General features: G+C 41.9%; 2 protein-coding genes across 11 annotated transcripts in view; one reads left to right on the top strand and one right to left on the bottom strand.

Annotated features, from left to right (window-relative positions):
* Nucleotides 1–3,049: 3,049 nt before the first annotated feature.
* On the top strand, nucleotides 3,050–7,909 carry LOC129832747 (G-protein coupled receptor family C group 5 member D-like). The gene is made up of 4 exons (XM_055896742.1): nucleotides 3,050–3,201; nucleotides 4,643–5,929; nucleotides 6,217–6,272; nucleotides 7,185–7,909. The coding sequence occupies exons 1-4, from the start codon at nucleotides 3,177–3,179 to the stop codon at nucleotides 7,281–7,283; spliced, it is 1,467 nt and encodes a 488-aa protein (XP_055752717.1). The 5' UTR covers nucleotides 3,050–3,176; the 3' UTR covers nucleotides 7,284–7,909.
* A 730-nt stretch (nucleotides 7,910–8,639) lies between these two features.
* The window catches only part of LOC129833240 (RNA binding protein fox-1 homolog 2-like), a 44,560-nt gene continuing 41,231 nt past the window's right edge, over nucleotides 8,640–11,968 (bottom strand). For all 10 annotated transcript variants that reach the window (XM_055897671.1, XM_055897669.1, XM_055897670.1 and 7 more), the window contains one exon: nucleotides 8,640–11,918. In XM_055897671.1, the coding sequence (XP_055753646.1) occupies nucleotides 11,874–11,918 (45 nt within the window). In that variant the 3' untranslated portion in view covers nucleotides 8,640–11,873. The remainder of the gene's footprint in view (nucleotides 11,919–11,968) is intronic.

The raw sequence follows: 11,968 nt of genomic DNA, 5'->3' as shown, positions 1-11,968 counted from the left end.
TAGAGTGCTGCATCAGATGACCTGGCCTCCACAATCACACGACCTCAACCCCAATTGAGATGGCTTTGGATGAGTTGGACCGCAGATTGAAGGAAAAGCAGCCAACAAGTGCTCAGTATATGTGGGAACTCCTTCAAGACTGTTGGAAAAGCATTTCTCATGAAGCTGGTTAAAAGAATGCCAAGAGTGTGCAAAGCTGTCATCAAGGCAAAGAGTGGTTACTTTGAAGAATCTAAAATAGATTTTGATTTGTTTAACACTTTTTTGTTACTACATGATATGTAGTAACATACTACATGTGTTATTTCATAGTTTTGTTGTCTTCACTATTATTCTACAATGTAGAAAATAGTAAAAAAATAAAGAAAAACCCTTGAATGAGTAGGTGTGTCCAAACTTTTGACTGGTACTGTATATACACTGCTCAAAAAAATAAATGGAACACTTAAACAACACAATGTAACTCCAAGTCAATCACACTTCTGTGAAATCAAACTGCCTTTGTGCAAGGAGGTGCACTGCCAGAGCCCTGCAAAATGACCTCCAGCAGGCCACAAATGTGCATGTGTCAGCATATGGTCTCACAAGGGGTCTGAGGATCTCATCTCGGTACCTAATGGCAGTCAGGCTACCTCTGGCGAGCACATGGAGGGCTGTGCGGCCCCACAAAGAAATACCACCCCACACCATGACTGACCCACCGCCAAACCGGTCATGCTGGAGGATGTTGCAGGCAGCAGAACGTTCTCCACGGCGTCTCCAGACTCTGTCACGTCTGTCACATGTGCTCAGTGTGAACCTGCTTTCATCTGTGAAGAGCACAGGGCGCCAGTGGCGAATTTGCCAATCTTGGTGTTCTCTGGCAAATGCCAAACGTCCTGCACGGTGCTGGGCTGTAAGCACGACCCCCACCTGTGGACGTCGGGCCCTCATACCACCCTCATGGAGTCTGTTTCTGACCGTTTGAGCAGACACATGCACATTTGTGGCCTGCTGGAGGTCATTTTGCAGGGCTCTGGCAGTGCACCTCCTTGCACAAAGGCGGAGGTAGCGGTCCTGCTGCTGGGTTGTTACCCTCCTACGGCCTCCTCCACATCTCCTGATGTACTGGTATGTCTCCTGGTAGCGCCTCCATGCTCTGGACACTACGCTGACAGACACAGCAAACCTTCTTGCCACAGCTCGCATTGATGTGCCATCCTGGATGAACTGCACTACCTGAGCCACTTGTGTGGGTTGTAGACTCCGTCTCATGCTACCACTAGAGTGAGAGCACCGCCAGCATTCAAAAGTGACCAAAACATCAGCCAGGAAGCATAGGAACTGAGAAGTGGTCTGTGGTCACCACCTGCAGAATCACTCCTTTTTTGAGGGTGTCTTGCTAATTGCCTATAATTTCCACCTTTTGTCTATTCCATTTGCACAACAGCATGTGAAATGTATTGTCAATCAGTGTTGCTTCCTAAGTGGACAGTTTGATTTCACAGAAGTGTGATTGACTTGGAGTTACATTGTGTTGTTTAAGTGTTCCCTTTATTTTTTTGAGCAGTGTATTTCTCACAACTGGTTACTATGTTAGGTTTTTCCCAAACATACTGTACATGTCCTTATCACAGAAACACATCCAACTGTCACCAGTGTCTTACACAACAATGTCTCATTTCCATGACATACCAACCACAAATATTGAGTAAGAATAATACAGTATGCCACTCTTGGAATATTCCAGACAATATCCTGGGTGTTAATCCCTTAGCACACGAAAGGATGGCGAAATCAACTCCTTTATTTCACAGTCCCCCAAATATCTTTCTCAAAACGTCTTTGCCATTTGTGTTGCTACATTGTTTTGGTTGATGCCCTGTGGTCATAGGTCAGTCTGTGTCTGTGCTTTAATATTTATTTAGTAACTCTTGATAGTCTGCTGATACTGTATATTCTTCGCCTAGGTCCCTGAAGCTTATGGAAATCCTATACTGTGAACAGACAAACTATCCCGGCCTTTGTGTCTGTCTCTATGAAAGCTTCAGTGTTTATCCCATTTACACACACCTTACAGAACGTCCTTGCCTGTACAGACTTGAACCCAGGAGCTCAGCACGGGCTTGTTCATACAGAGACCCATTGGAAGGCATTCTCCCTCCCTGACATACACCACCTGAGGGGTATCAATGTTGTGAGCTTATGTCTAAGTGGTTACTGTTAGTCTCAGGGACAGTTAGATGAGTCAGTTGTGTTATTCAGCCTCTTCTTTCCTCCTCCTTGGTCATCACTAGTTACTACAGCCACAAAGTAATAAACCATGTCCATTTCTACAAAAATTAGATTTTAAACCTAACCTTAATCATAACCACACTTATGTCTAAACCTAACCTTAAATTAAAACCAAAAAGCACATTTTTGTTTGAATGAATAACCCATTTTGAGTTTGTGGTTGTAGTAAATAGTGGAAACCCTCCCCCTCACCTCTAACCTCTCTCTGTAACATAGCAACCAGCAGTGTGATTATTTATGATGACCTGGCATTCAGATCTTTGCCTATGGATATCATTTCCAATCATGTGGTCAACTCTCATAGCTAGATGTTCAACTTTAGCATTTCCTTGATACTGTATATATATATATATTGTGTGTGTGTGTGTGTGTGTGTGTGTGTGTGTGTGTGTGTGTGTGTGTGTGTGTGTGTGTGTGTGTGTGTGTGTGTGTGTGTGTGTGTGTGTGTGTGTGTGTGTGTGTGTGTGTCGGTGCCTGTTCCATAGCCTCCAGGGATTCGAGCCCCACCTATACATTGCTGTTTTGTGAAACAGACTAAGAACAAGACAGTGAGAGGAGGGGAAGTCAGGGGCGGGTCAGTCCAAACTTCTCTCCTATCGCTTCACCACTAGATGATATAGATTCTCTCCTATCGCTTCATCACTAGATGTAAATGTGGGTGAGGTGAAAAAAAATCCTGATCTTTCGTTTCAAAAGAATTTCCTCCCTCTCTCATTCCTCTCTTCCTGCTTTCCCTTCCTCCCTCCCTCTTTCACTGCCTGTAAAAGATATGGGAACATCCTTGAGTTAGGAGGCACGTTCATACATAGATGACTGTCTACTGATGCATCAGCTGAGAGTTTACTGCAAATCTCAAGTGGAACTACAAGTAGGAGAGAAATAACCACCAACCACAGAGGTGGATGCACTGCAGCCTCCGGATAAAGGGTAAATCAATCAATGTTACTCGTCTTTGTTAGTTTGAAAGTTGTAGCTTGAATGGAGGTATATCCTACCAATTTTTTTACCACCTGTTTTGCCACAGGAAGAGTTTGTTGTTTTAAAGTAAAAATGTTGCTCACAAGATTAAAAGTAAGCAGTTGAAGCAGCGATGCCTTCATGTCTCCTGTTGTTGGATGACAATTAATCATTATTGTTTAGACTGTTGTTACTGTCAACCAATTCAACAACCCAATCAATGGAAAAACATTCAAAACAACTGTTTTATTCAATATTTGTTTATGTTATGTAACAAATTACCAGTCACATAAACATGTTCCTGAAATAATCAATGAAGATAGACTTGATAGAGATGTTTTAGTGACTTTTAGAGGTTTTATCTCCTGCCCTCTGTGCAAAACAGAGTTATCCTTAAAGGTTAAATAAAGTGGCCACGGCCATATTTACCCAGCGATAAGCATATTCAATGTCATATTTGAATCTCTGACACTGAAACAAGGGCTCTGTTATGAACTAGAGGAAGTGACAATCAACTATCAGGAGAGTATATCTCTGGCTTCTTTATCTCACTCCCTCTCACTTCCAATCTCAGTGTGTCAACCCCCCATTTCATTTGTATTTCACTGTCACGCTCACTCCCTATTGCCCTCTTTCCTGGTTTCACACGACTTTATGAGTTAATGTAGTCTATATTTGTCCTCTGTGGGAGAGCAGGGATGGGCAACAGGACGTCCCAATTTATTTATTATAAAATCAGTTGGGGTTTCAACTTACTGCTGCGAGTTAAAATAGTGGAATATACAAGGTGCAATTTGGAAATGTGGTTGTGCATCAGCAGTTATTCTCTTGTCATGTAAAGCACTGATAGTCACTCAATTAGCCCATGTCAGCTAACATTTTTTAGATCCCTAAGTTAGTTTTGCGGCCAGCTATCTAAACTGTCCCGTATAAAAAACAGTATAATGCTATGATATGATTATGTTAGTCAGTCACTCAGATATAATATTAAAAACTGAAAACATTTCTCTCCACCCTATGGAAAAATGTGTAGAATTGCAGGAAATGATCTGTAAAACAATGTGGGTACGCAGACCCGCGAGCAACTGCGACCCCTCGTGATGAGTTCAGATCTTCTGTGGCCCTGACTCCCTCCAAGTTGTACATCCCTGATGTAGAGTATCTAGAACCTGTTCCTAATGAAATCACTCCTAATTCCTCTATTCTTACCGTGTACACAAAGTTATTTCCCTGTCCTGGCATGTCTGTGGTCTGGCTGCTCCCTTCCCTCTGGCTGCTCTCTCTCTCTCTCTCTCGCATCTTTATTCAAAATCACCTTAATTGATTTGATTGTCCTAAATACCGCTATGCTCTATAAATAAAGATATTCAGAGTTAAAAATACATGCTCTCATGTATGCTACTTTTTCCAGGTAGCAAAGGCCCATCTGAGCAGGGAGTATACCATCAAAACAGAAAACCAGAGAGGAAGGACAACAACATGCAGACAAAACAAAACACAAGGATGGTCTTTTCATTCCAGATACACAAATCTATTTTTCTCATCCTGCTACTCAATGTCCCACTTCCCAGCACATGTCAGACCACACTGAATGCCAGCACCCTCAACCAAACCATCCCTCCCACTGCTGCCACTAGCTCTAATGCTGTCCCCAATACCACCACTAACAATCCCACTGTAAAATCCACTATCAACCGAGGCACCAATTCCTTCCTCCAGCGCAACTCTTCCTCAAACTCCACTTCCCAGGATGCAATCCTGGGGTGTGGGGCGGATCTGGACCCCGTGTACTCCTACTTGTGTGACCGTCAGGCGGCGTGGGGTATCGTGGTGGAGAGCCTGGCCTCACTGGGTTTTGTGGTCAGTTCAGGGCTGCTGGTGGGGCTGCTGTTCTGGACCCTGTGGATGTGTGTGTCGTCCCGCCAGCGCAGGGGCATCGGGGGGAGCGTAGCCTCCATGGCTCTGTTCCTGCTCAGCACGGCAGGGGTCTTCGCCCTGACCTTTGCCTTCGTCATCCGCCTCACCACCCAGACATGCCCCACGCGCCTCTTCCTGTTCGGGGTGCTGTTCTCCCTGGCTTTCTCCTGCCTGCTGGCGCGCTGCCTGGCCCTGCTGGGCTTCTCTGTGGCCCGGGGCTGGGGGGAGGCTGGGGTGGCCCTGGCTCTCTTCACCCTCCAGGTGGTAATCGCTACAGAGTGGCTGATCATCGTGCTGCTGCGGGACGGCCAGCCCTGCCAGTACTCCCAGGGGGAGTTTGTCATGTTGCTCATCTACGTCCTGGTTCTGCTGGTCGCCGGCCTGGTCCTCTCCCTATGCTGCCTCTGCCGCTCCTGTCTCACCTACAGCTACAGCGGGGGCAGCCACCGACAGAGCCAGGTCCAGGCCACGCTGCTCTGCCTCACCCTGCTGGTGTCTGCTGCCATCTGGGTGGTGTGGATCGCCCTGCTGACCCGGGGTAACATGGAGATGGGCCGGCGGCCGCAGTGGGATGACCCGGTGCTGAGTATAGCCCTAGTGGCCAATGGCTGGGTCCTGCTGCTGGGCCACGGACTAGCCCAAGTGGTTCTCCTCTGCAGGTGGGAGGCCAGCTCCAAGGAGGGCCCCCTAGACTTTGGCGGATGGACCAGTCCCAACGCCAACCTGCCAGGACTGGGGAGCCCGAAAGAAGGGAGGGAGAACAGAAGCTTTGAGAACGATGGTGAGGAACGGAGAAGTGAGAAACAGTAGCACTGGAAAGGAGTAAAGCAGGGAAATGTACTGTACTGCATGTCTACGTTTAGTTAATCAGCAACATAACATTAGAAACACAGAAAATTGACTGGTGGTACAGTACTCATAAGTTAGCATGAAAAGCTACATTATATATGGACTAGCTCAAATGAATAAAATTTGACATCTGAGGTTAATTACACAATCTGTCACTTTAAGACTCACTGTATGGAATCTGCAGATAATTGAGTCATTGTATCATGTTCTCTTCCCCAGGCAGAAAACAAGACCCCGTTTTCCAATCACCATATGAGTCAGGATTCTCAATGACAGTGAGTAGGCCTCAAAATGGCTCTGGGCTTACTGGGTGACTAATAGGAATGAGAATCAGCATGTTGTAATAAAGAATAACTAACAAAAATATATGCTTAATCCAGTGTAAGATAATGTATAGAATTGTATTTTACAAGAGACAAAATTCACAAATTCTACAGCACAAGTGTAGAGTCATGTCTTAAGTGTAAAACTAACAGACTCAATAATCGATGCCTTCTGGGAATGCTATTAAGTCCAGAAGTTGTGGGCGGAGCTAGAAAGTTGGCTGTCAGAAGTATTACAATGTAAATGTACTTTTAATCAGTCTTTCTGCATATTTCATGACATGGCACATGGGGGTGTAGTGAGACACCCGGTGGTTTGGATGATTCTCTAACAAAAACTGAAAACCATACCCACATCCAGGTACTTTACATGGACGCCTGATGAAAACTTAAGTGTTGAAATAAATATCACCTGGGAGCATGAGCAGCAGCGCGCGGCGTTGTCCTTTCTGTTTTCCATGGACAATTCTCTTCTCATCACTCATCTTGAAAAAACGTATACTAAAAACGTGAAAATCAATCAATTCGCCATTATTAACGCAATGGAAAAATCAAATGATTTATTATTTCAATATAGAAAGAGCGTGGGCTACGGAGAGAAAGAAAATGGTGCAGTTTCAGGCCATGTGGAGGAAAGTAATGGGGGTTGTGTGCTAGTGGATCTGGGCAGGTGTGATGTAGTTGATGTTTGTATGATGTTGTCATTTGAATGTTTATGTCTTGTATTGTTCATAAAAGATAAATAACATCTTACAAAATAATATGACCCTTGCCATTACAAGCAATGTATATGTAATGCTGAACAACTAATTGCCATTATTTACTGTACTAATGTTTAAATGTTTCACTATGTTTGTGTTTCAGGAAATAGATCCTGACAAAGATTACTCCATCCCTCGTCCTCAGACCACCAACATCAGCGAGCCCTATGATGTATACTATGGACACAGCCTGTCTGATTAAGATCACTTTGCTTTTCATGTACATACACCCACAGACAGACAACCTAACAGCTTAACATATAAAAAAACGTTACACCCGCAATAGCATCTGCTATATATGTGAATGTGACTAATACAATTTGATTTGATTTATACATGCACTCTCACATGACCCAGAAATGTTTTGGAAGTTCAGCTACAAATGTATATTTCTTGAATAGAACCTGCATTTCAACATGATTTCCATAATTACGTGACTAAGGCTCAATTGATTAATTACATTTTTCTTTACTCAGGCTTGATCCAGATAGAATGAGCTTACTGAATCTGAGCTAATGTGACAAGAGTGTTTTTGCAACATGCTGCTTGAAAACACCAGAGACAGTGTCTAATAGTCTCAGGCAGGAGGAGGCGTGAATCTGTCTGTATCAGGGTGCCAAACTGCAGGGATGGGCAGGGGCAGCGCCAGGCATGTATGAAGGAGACAGGACCTGGCAGCGATAAAATAGATCCTTGTCATCATGTCTTAACATCTTACGTAAAGGTGGATGCCATTTCTTTTTACATCCCACTTTATAAATACATGTTTAAATCAATGTTATGCTATGCATATTGTGCCGTTTGAAAAAAAGTGTTATTAAAATGTAATGTTAAAAGGTACATTTGTTAGTCATATCTAACAGCAGAGGGCTGATTCATTCTCACACAAAAAGAAGCATAAGCTAGACTGAGTGGTAGTACTGTTTTAACCACTAGGTGACACTGTACAAGATGTGAATTATTGTTGGTGTGATTCAATTTACCTCATGTTCATACCATTATTGAGCCACCAAATGTAAACAAATGCATTCCATCATGTAATTTCCCCATGCAAATAGCAGTTTACTGATATGATAGATCTGTAGCGCTCTAGGAATGACATGAGAGCAATATAACTTTCTACTCTGCCTGCCTATAGCCATCAGGGTCATCTCATAGTGGGTGAGTAAGTCGGGTCAATACCTCAATAATTCAGTGGATCCATGTGCTTTATTGTTTCACTGATCAAACTGCCCTCGATGTAATCCTTTCAATTAGTCCTACTTCAATAATCTGGAAGTGCATGTCATCAAATTGGCAATTAGCCTCTTGTGCATTAGAGCAATTAACAGGGATATGAGATTTCCTCCAAGCTCAACCCAGACATTCACATTCATTAACTTTAGACACAATGAGAGATTGGTTAGAGAAAATTGGCTACTTTAGAGTTCAAGTTGGCATAGTTGCACATAGTTGACCTGTGTGGCCAAACCATTCCCTATGATTACATAGAAATAATCAATGGCAACAAAATCTACCAAACATTTTACCCAAATAAGGAGTTGAGAAAAGAAGAGTATAAAAACCAAACCGTTTATTATGTACATTCAATAACAATGACAGGAAATAGAAGGCAAACATGAAGATGGCTGAAATCAAGAGAAATACACAAGTCACTTGAAGAAAATAAAAACAATATCACTTGGATCAATGAGCTTAGCAATGCACATGTGAAAACAAAAAAGTCACATGCAATTCCAACTCATATGAAATCCCTGTCCAACAACTCCCACTAGGTTGACTTCAGCACAGTGCAGGGGTAAGTCAGACACACAGCTGGGTCTAAGGTGATCTCAGCAGCCGTGAGAGGGCACATGGGAGTCTCCACTGCTGGGTAACAAGTGGAAGGTTATGGAGGGATGGTCAGTTGCTGTGCCATAGAGCAGTCTTGTGCTACAATGCAAGGCATTGGAAACAACATTAGTTCAGTCTGTGCTGAACTGCTGTGCATGGTGGGACAACATCATTGGTTTACTTAACATACTTCAAAATAAAAACTGCAGGGGTTCAACATTCCAAATTAAAATTGAAATAAGAGATATAACTGGTAATTCAAATGATTCCATGACCACAGAAGAACATAGATAACCCAGGCATACATTTAAAACAAGCAGTATTTTACATATCATTATTCCCCCCAACTAGAAACAAACTCAAGGGGACTATGTTGAAGCCCCTCTCTATCCTGCCTTCATATTTCACATAACCTCCTTTCCATAGAAATTGTTTTGATTCATGCAACAAATGAAATGACTTTTGACCCCGTCCTTCTCACAGAAACATGCATACTGATACTTTTAATACTTTTAAAGAGAAGTTCAAAATTCTTATTCTCATGATATCATGGCATAAATACTCAACAGAATAACTAATGCAGCTGTATGCATCCCGCCGGGCCTGATAAAACAGCTAGTAACATGGTAATCATCATGTCAACAGGTGGTTTATGGCTCAGCTCTCTACCTGGGTCCTCCACCCTACAACTGTCCCTGAACTACACACTCACTCCCAACTGGAAAAAGGAGGCATGTGGGGGCTCTTTAAAATGGTGTGGCATAGAATGCTTTGTTTCACCATCACACTCACTCTAGTCTGACATTTATTCTGTATCAAAATGCCAAATTCCCCTCTCAAGTCTACTGTGGACTCCTAAATGTTATATTTAACCCAACATTTTACACTGACTTATCTGCCTGGGACCACTTCATCCAAACCCCTCGGCACATTCAGCAGCCCCGTTTTAAAAGACCAACTGTGACAGTTCCCAAATGTATTTTGGGGATTTTAAGTCTATTAATCTGTTGCTATAAAATTATGGAAATAAATTCATGTTTGCCCCCATCTTCCCTCTCCACTTCTCAGATGACATTTCCCAGGACACGGTGCTTTTAAAACACCACCATCAGCAAACTGAAAGGGAGCACTTTGAACCCACCATAAAATAGAATAAGAGCTAAAATAACAGCAAGAACAATCATAAAAGTATAATAAATGTCTACACTTGACCAACAAATGTGCTTTTAGAGAATCTTTGGAACCAAAAGACAAACAATAGCAATAAGATATTCAGAGTATATGGAGATACATAGGTCAAAGACTATTTATATATTTTTGTTGGCCACTTCCTGTACCTTAAAGTAGCATCGAGGCAGTGACTTTAATACATACTGGACTAGAACATTCCCAGACTTAGGAGGGAGGAAGATTGCATTGGGTGAACATTACTGTGTTTTACTTCTCACGTGTCTGTATGTGTCAATTTGACAGAAAATATATATTAAAAATGGTGAAAACAAAAGTAACATCAACTTGCAGTGTTTGTAACTCATATGTTTCCTACCATCTGGTTTGTTCCCTCAAACCCCTAAGAATTCCATTCTTATCTGTGAATAGCTGGGTCCAGCTTGCATGACTGGTTTCTACAGCATGTTAACTATGCCTAGACACTTTCAATGTTTTTACCCCTTTCAGTCACAATTTTGATGCTACACCTGAAATGTCATATAGTCTAGTAAAGAGAAAATGTATAAGGAGTTGTGTTGAGCAGGCATGAGTTGTACAATATTCTCAAAAGGAAAAATGAAAACAATGTAGGTATATAATAGTAAGGATACAGGTCAAAACACGTGTCATTATAGTTTCAACTACAATAAGAATCATAATACTTATGAAGGAACTGATAACTGGAATGCCTGTACAGATACACTACTGCCCTAAATGTTTACATTAAGAATCACAGAAAAACATATCCAAAAATTATTTTGCTTTTTGACCTGTATCCTTACTAATAAGGTCAAAACCTTGTTTGACCTTGTTTTGACCTTACTATTATATACCTACATTGTTTTCATACCAGCAATAACAGTATTAATCAACTGGAAAATGGGAAAATTATGATAGTGGATGTAATTTCATTGCATCCACATTATATAACAATTTTAAGCAACGCTTTTTCATAGACAATTATAGAAAAGAAAAATTGAGGTAAAGCAGAACAAAAACAAGTCATTTTGTTTATTTTTCCTTGTCATTTTCACACCATTTATCGTTTTTTGTCTTTTACAGTTGGGTTGGTGGTGTAACGGTAGACTGTTTGGATTTCTCTAATCATTTTCCGTGCGTCGTCGCTCAGCTTTTGTAGTTCAGATTATGGACTTTTTGCTACTTTTGCGTTTCTTCATGCCATTCACTTTTTTGTTGAATAGGTTCTAAAAAATAAAAATAAACTTGGATGTGTTCATTGTTTAACTGATGGGAGTCCACCACTGGGCAGGTTTTTGTCAATGTAGTGTTTCATATAAAGGACCTAAGATTTCAGGCTAGTGATGGCCTACTTTTAGGTCGTACTAACACATTGAGCTGTGTACATATGTGTGCATTTTACATTTGAGTATTATTACCACAGACTATTAGGAGCAAAGGTTTGTAGTGATGTAGTGTAAAAAGTTACTGGTGGGCAGCAATTTCTCCATCCATGTCCAATAGTGTTTTTTTATGTAACCATTCTTGTTCTTCCCACAGTTGTCTTCAATTATTGTTGCCAGTCTTGAAATTCACAGGCAGTTTTCATTCGTCCATTACTATGTCACTGAGTGTGACAGTTGAAGCAAGCCGAGTTACAGTTGAGTTTATCTTGAGTGGATGACCTTTTTCCAAAACACATGGGTTAATACTACCACCCGTAGAAAATGGAGGGGAGCTCTTTCCAAATGAAGAGGTTCAGAAATGTGGAATTCCATGGTGCGAGTGCTGTTTAGTACGGAGCAAACCTACTGTATCCAGCCCGATATAAACTAGCCTGGAGGAGAGAGAAAGGGAGAGAGATAAAGAGAAATAAGAAATAAAGAA

The sequence above is a fragment of the Salvelinus fontinalis genome, chromosome 34 (assembly GCF_029448725.1).
Source record: "Salvelinus fontinalis isolate EN_2023a chromosome 34, ASM2944872v1, whole genome shotgun sequence".
Lineage (NCBI taxonomy): Eukaryota > Metazoa > Chordata > Actinopteri > Salmoniformes > Salmonidae > Salvelinus > Salvelinus fontinalis.
The sequence above is the reverse complement of the archived record's forward strand: the minus strand, read 5'-3'. Positions and strand labels throughout refer to the sequence as shown.